Genomic DNA, 19,412 nt, shown 5'->3' on the forward strand with positions numbered 1-19,412 from the left:
ACAACAGGACCTTACCCAGGCTTTTATTAAATTGTATGTCAGGGCTTTAAAACAATAATACAAGTAATATATGAAGAGGGAAGCTTTTTTAATGTCCACAAATAGCTGTGGACAAACAAAATTTATGAGTAGGAGAGGATCGATTTCATGTGACACAGAAAATCCAAACATACTTACGTATTTGAGGAAAAGGTGCAATTCTCTGTGGTCTTTGGGATTGACTGTTGCTTCAAACAAAGGTAGAAAAATGTTCTCCAACATCTTCCCAAAACTAGGCAGAATATTTTTTGACCTAAATATGTCACTGAATGGAAAAAAAAATATACACAGTTGTAACCATTCTTTAACCAGTTTATATTTTTCCTCACTTTACTATTTTCTGTTATTTGCACATACTCTACAGCTTCAGTTCTACCAGGATCCAGAAATTCAAAGTTTATGTCAGGGCAGGGATCATCTCTGTGCTCTGCTTCCTGCACTGCCTGGCACCCTGCTTCATCCAGGCTCTGCTGAAGCCCCCAAGTGCTCCAAAAATAGAGACAGTATGCAGGGGTAGATGCTGTCTCAAGAACAGTGACCCCTTCCTTTACAGCAATCCAAGTGCTAATAGGGGAAATAAGGAATTACCTCTCATGAAAGATTTGTTTTCCGAAGTTGTAACTACTCCAAATGAAAGTAGAATGTTCTGCTTTAGTGAGCCTCTCAGAAAAGAGGAACAGCACTTCAGTGTGTCATTAAGTGCATGACTTTAATTAAAGTGTTGATTCCGCTATGTACCTAAGAAATTAAAGGAGAGAAACTTTCTCCCTAATGAGAAACACACTCTGGGGGATATATGTGATCATGACAGCTCATTCTCTACTCATATTCCAACTATGCGATTTCAAAACATGAAGCTCCACTATTAAGGTTGACAAAATCGTCATGGAAGACTGTATTACGATATATGGCATTAGAAACAAAGAACCGTTTAATAAAGTCCCAAAGGATGCGTAAGCACCTAAGAAAAACTGACACTGATTTAAGCTTGCAAATGGGCAATCTGGGTTTCGTTTCCAAGCTCACTGTCATTTAGTCACTGATCTTGAGGAAGTTTGATGATAACAGTTTTACAGAGCATTTTCTACTCCTCTATGGAATTCAAGAGTGGATTTATTTTCATTACTAAATCATATTTTAACTTGCCTTTGAATGCAGTTTAATTTCACCCAGTTGTAATTTTTGATTTTAGTATCTTCAGACTTACAAATAATACACAGTAGTTTTGAATAACTTTATAAAGAGTAGAGTCAAACCCCATCTCCTGTCTTCCACCCCCAGACTGTCAGGAAAACTGCAGCAATGGTCAAGAATAAATTTCCCAGGCTGTTGCTTATAAATAGAACTACAGGACAGCTCATAAACCATCTAAAAAATATCAGAAATTAAAACAAATCATTGGTATGATTTCAAACTATTAAAATTACCAAGAGCTCCTGATTACTTACTAGATTCTGGGAACCTGAATTATCCAGCGCATATTAGGGGAATAAACTTTATGCTTAATGAACCATTTTGCCAAGTTCAGCCATTCATCTGGAGACCGTCCATAAATGGATAAGCGGGGTTCTGTATACTGGTACTTACTTTCTTCTAGTTCACGGGCTACTTCCTATTGAGTAATAAATATATTTGCTTTAATAAGGACACTGAAGATCATTTACAGCTAGTAGTATATTTATCATTGTCTTTTCCTCAGACCAGACATAACTGTATTGTCACCCTTTAAAGACAAAGGGAATCTCTTGTCTATTAATCCATTATTTTTAGGCATCTAAATATTCTCCTGGCAAGCCACCTCAGATATCATTTGAGTATAGCTAACTGTAACACCCAGATTTAGAGGACAATATTCTTGTGCAGTTCTTACTAGCACTTTTGTAAGACATGTTTAAAATTGGTAAATCAGAATCATACTATTTAAACTGCAGTAAACGACTACATAAAATATGCAGACCAAAGGAGAATCTGACCCAGAATCTGTGGTAGTAAGCAATTTTAAGGCTATTAAATTTAGACAAGCACTTCTCTACATCTAAAATCTGACATCTAGTTCATGAAAACTACTAATTCTTTTGTTGTAAGAAATTAATTTGAAGCCTGTGCATGCATGTGCAGAGATAGATTTATGCAGAGGCACTTCCCTAGCAGCTACCACGAGCCAGCTACCTCCTAACAAAATATTAAGCCAGTGAATTGACACTTGGCTGCTCTCCATTAGTTTGAAACAGCACACAACTCTGCTTTGAACTCATACACAGGTTACGCGTATGAGTTTCTAAGTCATAAAATTATTTAGAAAGCAGAAATGGCTGACTTAGCAGAGGTCTGTCTCTGATGAATTGCTACAGCAAGTCCAACACTTGAAATCATTTAACCATAGTGTTAGCTGTAGGTACAATTGTGGCATTACAAATCTTTTACAAACCTTCATTTCTCTACAGCTCGAAAAGCTTGACGCTTATTTACCTTGACCATACGAGCGAAATATTCGCCACCAATGTAGTTCTCAGTTTTCAAATACAAGTCCCTCAGCTCACTGGCACCAACTGGATTGTACTTGGAATTGAATTTGTCAAATCGATGAAATGTTTGACGACCCTGGAGAGGAAAAAAAAACCAAATAACCATGGGTTTAAGTACACAAAATAATTTATAAAATAAATTGCCTAGCAATAAAAGGCACAGAAAAATAAAAAGCCTATTCTAACTTCCTTCAAACATGCAAAGTAACGTATTAATTCAAATTCTGATTTAATATGTTATCATGCAAAAACTGCAGAAATCAGAATTTCACACTTAGAAAACTTAGCTTTTTCTCGTTTATTTTGTCATTTTAATAAACTTACTGCATGGACATCTAAAGAGTCTACAGTGAGGTCATAAGGGTCCATGTGAAGGCTTTCGAAGACTTGCTTTAAAGTCATCTTCTTGCCTTTTTTCTCTGCAACAATCCTGTCAGGCTCCGTTTGATACGTGTGCTTAATAAACCTCAATAAGTGCTTCTGGTTCATGCAAGCAGCAGCGTGGATATGAGTATCAACCTAAAATCAAAAGGTTAATCATGCTCATCATTCATATGGGTAAACTTAAATTAGCAAAGTCTCTATGTCAGTGACAACAATGACTAAAGCCTTCTAAAATATTCCTTAAGTAAAAAATGGATTAGTGCCTAAGCAAGTCAAAATGTTTTAGAACCCTGAGGTTTTGGGTTGAAGGGATTATTCAATAAGCAGAACTATAAATAAAATAGCCCTCAATTATTAATAGTTTCCTATTTAAATAAGAACACTTTCAACAAGTTAAGATACATTATAAGTGCAAATCGGAGAACCTGGGTTCAGATTACGTTTCCTGACAAGAACCAGATGGTTTCCACAGGTACACTTTTCTATTGCTCAGAAGTTTGCACTGCTATTTGAGCAGCCTGTATTAGAACATAAACCAAAGAAACAACTGATGAGACCTGGGAGTTGGTTTGTTGATTTAGGTTTTCCCTTCAATATGTGTAATTCCTTAGGTGCCTCCAGCAGGTACGTAAAATTAATCTGTTGCAGTTCCTTGCAGTCAAGGATTTATTATCTTAACTACACCCATAAAGTATAGAAGAAAACCAGGTATATTCCCCAACTTCTTCTTGTTTGAAAAGACAGGTAATACTAATTGCAGCTCCTAAGGACCAAGTACGTGAAAAGGAAGAATAGGCCTTAGCTGGGATAATGGCCTTAAGGAATGTAACAGCACAGCAATATCCCATGTGTGGAGCAGCAGAGCTGCTGCTCCAGGGTCCGTTTGCTTTGAATTTCCTTGAGAAATTCTGATTGAACAACAAAACAGCCTAATGCATGTCCTAGGCAAAACAGTGAAGTTACTCTACCAATAAATTCCTATCAATTTAAAACCAAAACAAAACAAACGACTGTTCTGATTAGATTTCACAGTTGACAATGAGCACAACAGCCCTGGGGACAGCTTGACAGACTCGGAAACTGCCTTCAAGTTCAGACTGACAAATCCTTGCAGAAGCAGTTTCAGCTTACCCAGAAGCGGCAGTGCTGCAGGCTGCAGCCTGTCTGCTGAACTTCCCGTTTTCCTCCAGCCCAGGCCCTACCTGCACACAGATGGCCGTGAGCGCAGGCATGTGGTCAGAAGCAATCACCAGCTTTCACTATGTCTAACATTGGCCTTGTGCGTGAACTGGAGACAAGTCTTACAAGACCAACTGGCAGAATGGTTCTGCCAAAGGAGTAGGAATCAAGACAGTTTGTAATGCAAGTCTCAAGATGATGTATAACAGGGACAGGATGGTTCAGATAATAAGTCTAAAAAGCACCACACAGTACTGTCCTACATATTGGTAGGAGATTGTTTAGAATCATTGTGAGTAACGCTTTTCCATGAAGTCTTATGTGAAACTGTAGTGGAAAGGGCTGCCCTAACTCCTCATACAGAGTAAGAAAGGAGCTTCAAAGCAGAAATAAAAAATAATCTTGCTTCTGCACAACATTGGTAATGCAGCTGTCAGAATGCACCTAGTTTTGCTGTCTACATTTAAAAGTTTAAATAAACCAAATACTAACAACAATCCTATTAAATGTCACAAAAAGAAATAGGAGCTGGAAAATCCACACTGCCACATCACTGTAAAAATGAAACTTGTTTGACTTTCAAGGTGCAATTTGAGAGTTAATTTGATCAACTGTATACAGGTATTTGTACCTCCAAAAGAGACCATAAGACAGACAGTGGGCTTTTCAATCTCACAAACAATGACATAACAAGATCCGAAGGTTGGATGCTGACATTAGATACAAGTTCCTAAAGATACTTACTACACTGGAACAGCTTGAACACACCGCACTGTGCTTTTTAAAATGCAAGTAACTAAGCATTCCCAGGGACACGCTCCCAACAAGACCAACGTAGCCTGTATGCAGGAAGTCACATGAGAAGGAATTCTCAGATAAACCAGCTGTAAGGCATCACTGAACCTACATCTCAGCAAGGGCTCTCATCCAGGACTCCTCTGTCCAGGAAACTGCAAACATGGACACGTACGACATGAGACCAGCGCGTTCCCCTTTGCATAGTGACTATGTCGGCAGCTTTCAGATTCCAACACCAGAAATAGTTGACACCCTGATCTGCTTTTAAGGATCAGTAGGAAAAAGATCCTGGAGCACCTGAGTAAGTAACAGCCATGCTCCTGCAAAGTAAACCTCAGCTTATGCTATGACATACAGCCCACAGAAATGCCAATGTTTTACTTGGTGCATATAGTCATTTAATTTGCAGTTTATACATACAGAAGTAGTTGCAGCCTTCTAAGGGTACATCTGTCTCCATGTGAATGTTAATAGCATGACTAAAGACCAGGATATAAATATTAACATTTAATTGTTAATCGCTGCCTAGTTCAAATATGCTAGACACTTTAAAGCTAAATGAAAAAGCAAGAAACATATTACTGTCTTGAAGTACACAACATGAAGTACATTACTAATCCACAGTAAACAATGCTGTGTCTAAAATAGTAAAAGCAGCTCCGCTTAACATATTATTACACTCCTCAGCGTAGTTGTATAGACGTTTGAACCCAAGTGCATTATATGTATGCTTACTCAGGTTAATAAAGGTCTTCTCTTTTAGAAACAAATATTGTTTACTATAAACTCTTCCTGGACCAGTGAAATACTACAAACTAGTAGGCTTGGTCAGCTTCTATAGGAGACTGAAATAACAGTTAATAGATGCTATAAGGTCTTAACATTCAGGAAAAGCAAGTCATAAGCATAGAATACCAGGTATAGGGAACCTAAATAAGTGTAATTTATTGAATTTCAGAATGCAGTAGTTCCAGTGGTGGCTCAGCTACTGGAATTAATGAGATTAAAAAAAAGCAAAACCCAACACTTCCTCTTTATTTAAATCAACATGAATTGACTACTGTTAGGAGGGCAGGGATGGAAAGCAAGGAGAAGTTTTGTTTGCTTGTATGCAAGGATCACATGACACAGGAATAACCACATTTCTTTTAAAGTTCTGCTTCCCTTTGAAAAATAATTGTCCCAAGTGTGCCCCCGCAATTCAGTAAGCTCCTGTGAAATCTTCTCCAGTCCCCACAAGCATATTACACACACAGCTCCGTAGCTGAGCTAACCACATCAGGCTCATTCTCTGAGAACCAAAATTTTCCTTTCCTTTTTTTCCTTTTTTTTTCCCCCCTCCTCCCTCTCCCTAAATATATTTATTTCCTGACAGTTAAGAGACTTTCCTGGAGTCTCTTTCATGCTTTTTCCAGAAAACATGCAGTACTTTGGCTACCTTTTTTAACTACCCAGTATATTTTGACCTTTAGGTAAGCAGCAACAAAAGTCTTCTAGATTATCACACAGCTTTTTCTTCATTGTTTTTTAGAAGCAATGCAACTTTTTGGAAGGTTTTAATGACTTGAGCTTTGACCTACCCTAGCACATAATTAATTCGTGTGTATGCTTTTGTGCGTTTTCACTATCTAAATGAAGTATCTAAACACAGAATCCTTAGACATAGCTTATATGGTGTGATTTGGTTAGGGATTTTTTTATTATTATTTGAAATGTTATCATGCTAAGAAATTGCTGCTAATTTCATTGTTATTTATTATGGAAGGCATCTACTAAAAGAATTTGAACAGGTTTTCATATAAGGCTGACAAATGCCCTCTTTGCTTCCTCCCTCCCCACAAAAAAAAAAGACAAAACCAGTCCCATTTTAAGCTGTTATTATTTTGTTCTTCATACAATACATAAAGTAAGCTCAGGCTTTTCTGGGCCATGAGTAACAAGCCCCTGCCGCAAGCAGGGGCTATTGCTTCTATTTGCAAACATTCTGCTTGCCTTTGTTACAGGGCCACTCCAGCCCAGTTTCCCCTTAGTGGGAAAAAACCTCATCTGCATGCTCTTAGCCAAATTTCCTGTTGCAGTTCTTCTTCTCCCCTCCCCCTAGGAGGAAACCTTTTACTCAAGGTCACATTAATCTTCAATGAAAAGAAGAAACACAATGACTGACAGAAGCCTGTCTTGGAACACATAATACGCCTTCAGAGAACTCATCTTTTTAACAAATGAATTGTTAACACAAAGGTTTCCTTAATTCTTTTAATTCCATCATCTCATTCAAGCAATGGTGGAAATCAGTTTTCTTGCAATTAAAGGATGGTAGAATTCCCTTCACTCAGCAATTTGCCATGTAATGAAGCCAGCTTGTCTTCCACTGCACCTTCTCGCTTCAGGCTAGCCCTTTCCTTTCCTTACTGACCTGACCACCCATGCCATTCTGCCCCCAGGCTTTGTGGATTAAGTGCTTGTACTTCTCAGTCAAGATGGTTACATCTGTGTACAATTTACAGCTTGAAGGAATTCCCATTGCCCTCCAAAGCACGTCTCACCAGCACCAACTTCCCTAAACCACTCTGTCTCACTCACATTCTCAGATTTCTTCTCTTCCCTCCCACTGTCTCTCAAATCTCCACAAAATACCATCAGAGATCTATTTTACAGATGCTTATCTGTGCACATCAGAAATAGGATCATAGAATGGTTCAGGTTGGAAGGGACCTTAAAGATCATCTAGCTCCAACCCCCCTGCCAAGGGCAGGGACACCTCCCACTAGACCAGGCTGCTCAAAGCCCCATCCAGCCTGGCCTTGAACACTTCCAGGGATGGGGCATCCACAACTTCCCTGGGCAACCTGTGCCAGTGTCTCACCCCCCTCACAGTAAAGAATTTCTTCCTAATATCCAATCTAAATCTACCCTCTTTCAGTTTGAAACCGTTACCCCTCGTCCTATCATTACACTTCCTGAACGTTGCACTGCATTAGGCATATCCTCTAGATTCAGAGCAATATGATAAATACAGCAAAAACAAATGCCGAGGGCAGCCCTTTTAATGATACTGAACTTTTCCATTGCATAGATTAGTCTTATCCACAGCCGCAAACTACCTGATTTTCTAAACATGTGGACTTTAACTCGTAAATACTTCTATCCCCATAGCTATGGGCTTTGTGAACTTGACACTGAATCCTCTGCAGCCATTACCTCAATGCTGGATTGAAGGGAAATAATTCCACATCCCACTGCTAAATTCCCTGCTCACCAAACTGCATTAGCTTTTCAGATAGGATGCAACAGCTTTATACAATGAGGTTGATTCTTTCCTTGCAGCTCTGTAATAGGCATGAGAGGCACAATACACAAAATACTCTGCCCTAGGGTAGCACAGCAATGCTCCTGGCAGCTGAAATAGTCCATAGAGCTGTGCAGAGCCCCTCAAGAGCTTGTCTAAATCATACTTATGCCATCCAAGGCAACCCAGAAACCAGGAGAGACAGGAGATGCAAATCCCTGTGACTCCGGCCTCTTGTTTGGCTGTACTCATTGCAAAATGCACAGGATCAAGCCCTATAATGTTTGTATTTACACAAATACAGAAATAAACTGCTATGAAGAGAAACAAATTTATTTTTCTTTTCTTTTAATTACTAAAAGAAAGGATAGAGGAAAAGCTTTCTTTATGGTCTCTACAGAATTTTTGCATTATAATGATTGATGTCTTTCTGCCTGATGATTTTGTGCTCACTTTCAAGGCTGAGGATAGACATAGGAATTTAACTCAGCATCTCTGCAGGATAGGAGGGGAGAAGTAGTATGCACAGTATGTTCAAAGCACAAAATTACAGCTTTATTGCCAGTTGACAGTGGTAAGGCACCAGTGGTAATGGTAACAGAGGTGCACAGAGCCATTCCTGTCCTTTGAAACTGGCGCTAACCCGTAAGTCTTCCCATTCAGTATCACTTCTGTTTCATCACCAAAGTCAGTAAGTAGCTACTCGGCGGGGGGGAGGGGGGTGGCAGCAACCTCAGAATGAATCAAATTTCAAGGAAGTTAAGGTATAGATTCACTGTTCACTCAGGATGCTTTTAATCATACATTTAAAAAGCAGACATCTGTTAATTTAATTCAGTATTTTCTGAGATCTATAGAATTTAGAAGTACATAAATCCACTCTAACTTCTTTTCTTGGAAGTAATGAGTGGTATTTCAACCCTATGGTCAACAATCAAGCTAGAATTTACTTCCTTTCTGTCTAACCAATATTTAAAAAAAAAAAAATCAGTTGCAACAATCTAGATCAAACGATATCTCAAAGCAGCAGACAGCTATTGCAACAAAGAATTCAGCAGGGCTGTGTAAGCCACTCCAGAAACTGTGATCTTCCACACGCAGCTACCCTGGCCTGAGCCAAAGCTCTGCTGCCACACGAAGCTAGGCATCTGCGCTACTGAGGCTGTCAGCAGAAGAATATGATGTGTAATAGTCACTGCTATGACATGTTCTCAGGTTTGGCTTGCTGACACACTGAAATAATGGCTAGAGAGAGAAAAAATATGGAAGGAGGCTTAGGCTGGCATTTTTTCATCTTTAGAAAACTGTATCAAAGCTATCTGCAGTGAAGGACACTTGCCAAGGCAGTACATAGATATGTCATAAAGGGAGCAAATACATGTTAGGTAAACAAGTATCTTGGCTTCATTTTAAAAAAAAAAAAAAAAAATTAAAAAGGCAAGAACCTCCCCCCTAGAAAGAACAATAGAGACAAACCAAAGTTCAGTAACAACAGCCCCAAGACCAAGAAAGCACAGTAAATGCCTCCTGCAATTAGTAACATTTTAATAAAAGTAAAGTAATATTCAGGTGTAGGTCCTTTACTACGAAGGTGTATTTCAGCTAAAAAAATGAACTATAGGTTTTGAATTATGTGAGGCTGTAGGGCACAGTGGTCTATCGGAAGCCCCGCTCAAACAAACCGCACATACTTGCTTTGGAAGGCAAGACACCCTAGTAGGCAAAGGCTAAAACTCAGTTCTGAGTTTGTGTGCTGCAAAGCTAAACTCTTATTACTGAATTTCATGCTTAATGCAGGCAACCCAGGAGTTATGTGGAGAATCTGTGTTGACTGCAGTTTGCTATGCATGAGCTCGAGAATGTGGGAGAGCCCTGCTGATAGCAGACTCAAGAGTATTCTCTAAAGCTAGCATTCTCCTACACAGACAGTTGTCCACCTCCTGCAGGGAGCCAAGTGGGGCCAGCCACACTGTCTTACCACCTATGGATTCTTGTCTGTCTAGAGAAATATTTGTCTGGTTATTAAAGGGCAATCTTCCCGTTCCAGCTTGATCAGTGCAAAGCGTACCTTTGGCTGCATTCTGGTTAAGTCCAATATATAAGACATACACATACATTTCCCTTATTTAATAGGAGCCTTATCCTAGGATTTATTAGACGAGCTCACTGAAGGAGAACTCCTATTAAACCAGGAAAAAAAAAACACGGGAAGGGCACAGAGAGAAGGGGAAAGAAAACCCAGTAACTTTTGACTGTCATGCCAGCAAATAATCTGGCCAGCTTTCTACTGTACCTTTCTAAATGCAGTAATACATGTTCACTGATTGACCTTGCCACTACCTTCATAACTCTTATAATTCTGGCATTTTCCATCCGTTACTTTGGCTCTTTTATACAAGCAAACAGATCGTACCAGGATCTCTACACTAGTGTCTGAGGGATGTAACAGACAACTTCACTAACAGCTCTTTTGGGAGGTGAATCTTATTTCTTGCTTTTCTGATTTCTTGCTTTTCAGTACATACTGTTTAGGACTGACTAATAGAGAGACATCCTGAAAATAGAGGCCCTAGAAGTATCTGTTTCAAATGATAAGTTTTGCTGCTGATACTGTTATTAGGGAGGAAACACTTCCAGGAGGTTACAGATCCAAACATTACTTGAGTTAGCAAGACATAGGAAGAACAAGATTATTTGGGGGCTTACAGGAAGTCTATCTACAATGAAGTTTACTTTCCATAGGGAATGCTTGATAAAATACTGCTTGAAAGCTTGCTTCATAAAAATACTACTTTAAGCAAGATTAATTCCATGCAGCAAGAATTTTTAAAGCAACAACTAGCAGTAGGAATGATCTGTGCCAGAGAAGAGCAAGCTTATTCCTGTTGCTTTGAATTTGGGTCTTGCCAAAGGGGAAGTGATGCACATTTTGGGCTTTTAAATAACATGAATCCATTTGTAGATTGGCCTGTTTAATAGCAGATAATTAGAAAATAATTAAGACATGCCCAGAGACATTAAACATTTGCTTTTAAATCACAATCGCCAACTTCGCAAGTACCATCCTCTTAATTACAGCTTCTCAGTAATCAAATTGATTGTCTAGGCAGTTACCCAAAATTCACAACTCTGTCCTTCACACCTCTCAGACACCATGTATTTTATTATTAATTTCTGTCAGCTAGTGAAGTGTTTTATCTGAATGTGGCATGGAGTAAATATTTTGCTCAGGGTTATGCAAGAAAACTGCCAAGTTAGGAGTCAAGTCTCTGCCACTTGAGTCCTGCTTAAGTGAATTAGCTAACAGATCTTCCCATCCATACGCTTAAAAGATAAATGTGTGAAATTCATTAGAATTTAGCTAAAAACTCATCTGCTTCTAGCCTTGTGATAGACAGGGGTACATTCATCAAACACTTCTGTTTATCAGATTTTGTATTTCACAGTTTACTACCACAATAGCAACAAACATTCACTAGCCAGCACACTGGACACTATAGAGAAAAGCCAAAAGGATTTTCTGATGTATCAGCGCTAAGCAAAACATTATAAGAAGGACTGAAGTATTGATCTAAACCCTGAAGTTACAAAATAAGGACCACCTCGTCCACTTGCATATACCAACAATGCAAAATGGACCTGAAGTGGTTAAAACCACCTGCAACATTTACTGCTTTGTGAAGAAATCTCACCTATCAAACCGAAGTATTATCTCTCCAGTAACTTCCTTTTAACTTCAGGAAAGGGAAGCAAATGAAGCAGCGTAACACTCTTGCTTTCACGCTTTGAAGAGAATGCAGCTCCCTTGGGTGTGAATATGTCAGGAAACAAAATCAGCTCCTTAACTACCCTACCTGCCTCCTAATTACGTCCCAGTGGATCTCAGAGGCAGCTAAGAATACAACTCAAATAACAATCTTTTTACTTAATATTTCACAGACATTTTTTATCACATACTGATGTCAGCATGAACCCTCTGTTCACTTTCTGTGGGAGGTCTTTTTTCTTTTGACATGTATTTAAACTCCTATTTTCTATATGAAGTGAATTTTTTTCTCCAAAATCTATACAGCTGTTCCTACTACAGTCTAGTATGACTTACCTACACGGAAGCAGGAAAATGCACTTAACTGTCTTTAAGTGAATTAATTAAAATTAATTAAGCCTCCATATGGATATTTTTATTCATAATCCAAGTGAGCTTCATTTGATTAACTGTTTCACTCCTTTAAAGCAATCTATATCCAATTAAGCCCCTTTGATTCTGAATAACTTAGCAGATGAGTTTAGCATAATTCATTTAACCCACTTACATTCAAGTTAATTCTCCTAGAGTGTTCCCATGTAGAAAAAATTTAATAGTCTTAAAATAACGTAATTCAACTGAGTGGTATGCACACACCACTTCATGCATATCATCTACACCTCAGACAAGAAAAGCAAAATTGCCGAAACCGAAACTCCTACTAAAAACAATGTCACGCCTTTAATCCTTTTCACACTTACCTTTCTCACATTATAAAAGTCTCGATGGGGATTGCTCTTTAGTTCTTTAAATTCTGACATTTCATTTAACATCTCATGTAAACTAAATTTAGATTCTAAAAAGTTAAGCCTCCGATGGCAATATGTTTTTCTGTAAAAGAAAACACAAAAAATTAACTGTAACTTAAAAATATTTGCATTCCAAGTTCAGAAAGAACTTGAGAGTTTTCATAGTAAAGACAAATATTTTTTTTATGAAGACCAAGACAAATCTATTCTTCTTATCATACTGGTTAACAAATATATAAGTTAATGTCCGATACAATTTCAGACCAAAGTTATTAGTTAAACCCCAAACAGAACTCTACATAACAATATTATGTCCTTTAAGTTGTCCGAGTATTGCTACCACTGCAGTTCTTTTGGTAATGATGATCAGAGAAAGCATAAAACCTATAATAAAATGTGATGTCAATTGCTACTACTCTGAAACCATACCTCCAATAGGGCATATTTTTATATACATATATATTTTTTTTCTCACATGTAACAGAAACAAGCTATAATCCAGATTTACTCACTATGAAAATAATGAACAAAAAAAGAAATCCCTGGAGTTTATTTTTCAATGTGAATATAAGAAGCCAAGGTAACATCCAATATACTTTCCTTTTTTATGCCTTAAAAACACATATATTGTGTACAAATACTTTTTTCCAAAATAATTTCTTATGATCTTTTTAGAAAAATAATGCTTTTTTGTTCCTGCTTGCCTACTCCTCTGTCTTCACTTTCATCTTCTGTTAGGTTTCTCATTCTATTTTTAACCAACAACATGTTGACCATCTGTCAATTCTTATTGAATCTACAATATTTTTGTAGCACTATTAATGTAATAGCCTTCTTTTTTCTGCTTTATTGTTGACAATCTCCTTTCAGTGGGACACAAATCCCATTATGGATTTGAAAGTCCAATTCAAACACAGTCTCACTGTATCTGATACTGATCAAGACCTGTTTTCCCCCTGCAAGAAGTCTTTGTTGGGTTATTATTCATGACACTGGAAGACTGAGGAATAGGGGTGAGATTTCACCAGTTTAAGAACAGCAAAGATTAAAGAACAATGGGTTCTTGATCTCCAAGCAGCCCCACGTGTGGTAGACATAAATGACAGGACAGCACTGGCTGCAAACAGGGAAACAATACCGTATGAAGAGCTTATGCAACAGGATTACTGAAAAGACTTTTTCCTTTTGGTTTGTGTGTATTTATCAGGGAGTGTCAATCAGCGTGCAAAAGCTTAATCTGAAGAAGTGAAAGGAGCAGATGATTGCTCCTACATTCACAAAGGTGCTGAGTGTTCTAACATCCTACCAAGGCTCTTCTTACTTAGGGCTTCCTGATAAACACTGTTACCAAAAGCTGAAAAAGAAAAGGTCTTCAGTATGACTTTTGTTTCAAGTTTTTCCTCCTTGTCCTTTAATCTTCTCCACATCTGCCTTTTGGAATATGGAAAAAGAAACTGCAAAGGCATTTAGCCATTGCATACTGAAAACAAGCATACTCAAGCTAGCTTTGATTTGGAGCAGGAGTGCTGATAATGCTAGTGGAAGCATAGGCTTTTGCTCCTGAAAAAATGCTTAGGGAACAGGACAGTTCTGGTCAGCCCATCTGCTTTGCCACTATCAATGCACAAGGCAGACAGAATATGCTGCAGGTGTCAGACACAGACTCAAAGGGGAAAGAATGCATCAGGTGCGACTAACTTGTCACAATGGAACTGATGATCTCTCAAAGGCCAAGGGACTAGGAATGCAGTGCTGGCAGGCAGGGCAAATAGTTCAGAAGAACAATCCAGGTTCCTGCTTTGTTCCATCCTAGGTGGAATCTTTTCTAGTGTTGAGGCCACGAGAAACATTGACATTTCCAGTCCTCAGTTGTGAAGTAAACTTAAAAACTGGACGCATGTGGTTTTGTTATGCACTAGGCAAGGACATTGCTTTGTTATGAGTGTGTCAGCTACTGTACTAGAGTTGTTGTATTTCTGGGTTTTAGAGATTTCCCAGGAGTTTGACGGTTCTGGGAAATTTCAGACCTAGTTTAATTGTGCATGCATGGATCAGTTTTGCAGCACATAAGCAGTTAATTGACATCTGGAATAAATCAGGCTGAATATTAATGTTGCTGAGTCGTTCTGTATGCTCTACATATGCAGGGTTTCTCTTCATGCAGCAAAAGCAGAACAGACTTGAAGGAATTCCAGGCAATTGTTCAAAAACCTCAAATTCAGTATAGGCCAAAACGAAACAAAAGAGGTGAGGTTCAAGTTGCAGTTCCCATGCCTCAAGAAGTTTGGGTCAGATTTGACTTAAATGGGAACATTTGGCAAATTTCTTGCTTTTCTGTTAACTGCTTCTCATTTTGCCACGGCTGATGCAGAGAAACTAAAGAAATGAAATACAGGCATATGTGGGTTTGGCTGTCATTTTTTTTTCTCCTTTTAAGTCTTTCCATGATGCATTAATGTCTGAAAAGGGTGAAACAAAACACTACTGTAGAATGAGTACATTGAGGAATTAAATATCACAAAAGTGAGAAGTATTAAACTAAAGGTAACCATCAGCCTAAAGGGGGAGAGAAGAAAGAAAGAGAAACATACGTTGGACCATCTGCAATTAGAGCAAGAACATGGCTCAGGTCAAGGGTATAGGTCTCCAGGTCAGGATATGGCAGACTCCGAGGCTCATTGAGTTCCATCATTTCTTTGTTATCATAAACAAAGGGAATGCCACCTTTTATCTTGATAACATAATCCAGATTATCTGGTGCATCATCAAGATTGTAAGGATCTTCATTTTCTTCTGGGGGTGAATGGAAATCTGGAAATAAATTTCCATTTAGAAGAAATAACTTACACAAAAGGCAAAATAATTACAAAAAGGACTTTCTGATTCTATAATGCTTCATTTATAGCGGATCTTAATACTTTCATTAAAATCACATTTTCAGTTACTATACGAGATCTGTTGTTTCAACACAGCTTTATTTTAACATGCTGTCATTGCGGTCCCTCCTTAAGCAAAGTGCCTACCTTAATTCAAATATTATACATTATTAGAGTTCTCTGAACCAATGTATAAATAGATTTAATACTACTCTTTATTAATGTGTGATGGCACAAGTTTCAGAATAAATTTCCAGCAGTATTTAAATTAGGATGATTGAAAATACAGTTGAGATTTTTGAACAATAAAACAGTTGTTGACTTCATACCCACCTTCATTATTTTCTTTTCACTTTCTGACTCACCATAGTAATTTTGGAAGTTTGTATTTAAGCACATAGTAATGCAGCTGTTCTCATAGTGAAACATCAGTCAGAAAAGAACAGGCTGTGCTTTACTTCTTTACCCTCTGCCCTTCCCACAATCCAATGAGCTAGACTAGTACATACCTACTAGGACTGTTTCATCTTTCCCTCAACTAGCAGCAAATACACTTCAGCTCATGGTAGAGCAGGTAATAATTTAAGACTCAGTGCTCTCACTCTGACCAAGGCAGTGGTTGGTTTGAAGGTTTTTTGGGATTTAGCTGGTTGGTTGGTTTTGTTGTTTTGATTGGGTTGGGTTTTTTGTTTGTGGGGTTTTTTGTTTGTTTCTGTTTTGTTTAGTTGGAGGGTTTTTTTGTAAATAAAACTCCTTATTTTTATGTTTAATTGCTTTTGAATAGAACCAAAAGCACAGAAGCCAGAGATAGTACAACACAACTCTAGTTTTCCACTTGGACTTCCAATCATGACCAAAATTAGAAAGTACCAGAAGCACAGATGGAATTTGTTCAGTACAGTTTTATAATCCCTTTACAAAATTACAATTTTTTTTTTTCTGAGAATCAGGTAAACACACACACTTCTGGGAGATTCAGCTTATGTGAAGACTCAAACATGACAAGACTCATGCTAGTGAGTGTTCATGGCTTTTTTTACAGTATCTAATGCAACTAGCATAAAATATGTGTCTCAACTTCATTTATGTCAACTGAAATACATTCTTGGGCTCAGTCTTATCACTGAGATGTCGTCTTTTACCTGTACAGTTAAGCCAAGGCAGAAAAGTAATTAACCAGTCCTTTTATTCACCTAGAGCACCTGAATGTATGTTATAAACTGAATGTATGTTATAATCTGTAATATTCATAACTATCCAGCGCAAACTTCTGCTAATTAAGACATTGTGTAATGAGATTTTATTTTTTATGTTGTAAATTTAAAATCATAACTGTAAAAAAGTTATTAACCTAATAATAACTTGGAAATATCTCCCTGGCAGCTGTTCCAAAATATCTTTCCTGTCTTGAATATTCAATGCACTGTCCTCTTTATACTCCTTCTGTATAACAAACACTTGAAAACAATTCACCCTCTTTCAACCACTGAGCTAGAGGGTAACTGATTTTAAATGTCACTTTGTGGCTAAGAATACATTGGATTGTCCACATGGACACATCTACAGTGGCATATCCGTACAGATCAAAGGTTGCTCCTTACAGGCTAATCCAAAAACTAGCAGTGCAAACAGTTTAGTGCACAAGCAAAGCTTTCAAGACACAGCTTATCTAAGTGACAAGCATCATTTGTGACATACACAGTGGGGAACACATTCAGCCTAATAAACCTCATTGATATCAGAGTTTATTAACACAAGCAGAATGCCCAACAAATATAGCTTCCAGTCTTGACCTGGTAAGCGTACCATGCCTATGAAATTACTGACTAAGGGCTTGCTAACTGGCATGTCTGTATCATGCTTCAATGTACAATGTAGATGAGCTCATAATCCCTTTTATTTCGGCATGCCAAGATCAGGAGGAATGACTTTTCACTTTAAACCATATCCATATATCTCTTTCCTGGAGGAACACAAGTGTATTGTTTACCATCCCCTTTGCTGCCAAAAAAAAATAAATAAAAAAAATAAAAATCAATGAGCGTCTAATATGTTTGGGGTTTTTTTAAGCTTTTGACAGCTTCAAAGTTGCAAATTAGACACAGGATTTATAACTTAGATCCATCGGTGATTCTCTACCACTTACTAACAGAATAAGTTACAGAGGCAAAGGCACTCAGAAGAGATCATCAGGAAAATCCAACTTACCTTTACTACGGCAGTGCATTGGTTTAATTCTGTATTTTAAAAGGAACAAAAAGGATATTCACCTGGATACACTTCATCTTCAACCTTCCATTTTTCATCTTGCATGCTACACAAATACTGAGATGTTGTTCTTGGGAAGCGATGGTAGGCAAGACGTGAATACTTTTCTCGGATGAGAAGAGCTTTCACCAGACTCTTGGCAGCTTGTTCATAATCATCAACTGTAACCTGAAAGGAAAGTCTGGATAAATACTGACGACAATAAAGCAGCAGTTTTAGCAACAAACGGAATCCACACCGGTAACAAGGAGACTGAATTTCCAGAAATGTAAGTGTATGTGGCTTGACCATAAGGATCTTACCCAAGGTCTCAAAGAGCCAATGACAGAAGCAGAGTCCAAATACAATGCACAAAACACACATATGCAAATTTTTTTTCTCCTACCATATGTTACCCATTTATTTAATGCCTAATGTTTTTATTTGATTTATTTTTTACGATAAGAAGCATAAAACAACCTGACCCTGACTTTACCTGTTTTACTAATCAATGTGTTCACAAAGCAATTTACAGTCTGTTGCAGAGAGCCATAATATACTGGCATTTCACACTTTTTATACATTAACTGCTTGTCGTTTGGGACTCCCCAGATACAGAAAGGGGAAAAAAAAAAAAAAAAAAATGGTTTCTTACCCCCGCACAGTAGTCCCCACTAATTGAAACTCTCTGAAACTCTGGTACATCATATGGCACTTGGACTGGCAGAAAAGCACTTGGAAGAACTGGTGTTGCAGGAGACAGAACAGGATTGGATGATGGTGCTTTCCATTCCTGAGATGGAATTTGTAATGACAAAGACTGGGATCGAATCATCTTGAAACTTTTCTTCCTACAAATTCATGGTATAAAGCATAAAATAAGCCATGGTATAAAATATTGAATACTCTGGAAAACTGATTACAGCAAAGAAATCACTCCCTAAGAAGTTTTTACAAATGAAATCTCTCATACTAAAGGAAAAATGTTGGTCACAAAATATTTGTGTTTTTAGCTTTTTTTTCTATTGACATTTCACATCATGTATGCTACACACAACTGCACTTACGCTCCACGCAAATACAATATGCCATGATTTATTTACAATCACTGTAAAATGCCCTAAGGTTTGTTTTATTTCACTTCTTACAAACTCAGTTTCAGCAAGTCACTGTACAGAAGGAAGATGCCATCACAGTGTGTACTTTAGCAGGAGTTGATTCTTAGAGACTAGCAGCATCAGAAATCAGGAAGTATCAGCCAGAAACAAGTGAATGTTACATAGAGTAAGCTGTTATAAGTTATCACGCTATTACACACACTTTCCATTCTTTCCAAAACATGCAGGATTTAAAAACTCATCTAGTTGTCAGACAAAATTTCATATATTGTCATTCAGTTAGATTTGTAAGAAAAAAGGATGAGCACATAGTTATTCCTTAGGCAGTGTCTGATGAGGCTTGAGCAAAAGGCTAATGTTGGTTATCAAAGTAATAACATAGCATGGCTTTGATACACAAGTCCAT

General features: G+C 37.8%; 1 protein-coding gene across 9 annotated transcripts in view; it reads right to left on the reverse strand.

The window, feature by feature from the left end:
* The window catches only part of AMPD3 (adenosine monophosphate deaminase 3), a 34,808-nt gene that overhangs the window by 9,314 nt on the left and 6,082 nt on the right, over positions 1-19,412 (reverse strand). For all 9 annotated transcript variants that reach the window (XR_008466200.1, XR_008466199.1, XM_054200158.1 and 6 more), the window contains 8 exons: positions 18,544-18,739; positions 17,912-18,077; positions 15,357-15,576; positions 12,718-12,847; positions 2,889-3,083; positions 2,509-2,640; positions 1,488-1,651; positions 178-304 (listed from right to left, as the gene is read on the reverse strand). Coding sequence is in view for 7 of the 9 variants with exons in the window: in XM_054200158.1 (XP_054056133.1) it covers positions 178-304; positions 1,488-1,651; positions 2,509-2,640; positions 2,889-3,083; positions 12,718-12,847; positions 15,357-15,576; positions 17,912-18,077; positions 18,544-18,739 (1,330 nt within the window). In the remaining 2 variants the exon portion in view is untranslated. The remainder of the gene's footprint in view (positions 1-177; positions 305-1,487; positions 1,652-2,508; positions 2,641-2,888; positions 3,084-12,717; positions 12,848-15,356; positions 15,577-17,911; positions 18,078-18,543; positions 18,740-19,412) is intronic.

The sequence above is a fragment of the Rissa tridactyla genome, chromosome 4 (assembly GCF_028500815.1).
Source record: "Rissa tridactyla isolate bRisTri1 chromosome 4, bRisTri1.patW.cur.20221130, whole genome shotgun sequence".
NCBI lineage: Eukaryota > Metazoa > Chordata > Aves > Charadriiformes > Laridae > Rissa > Rissa tridactyla.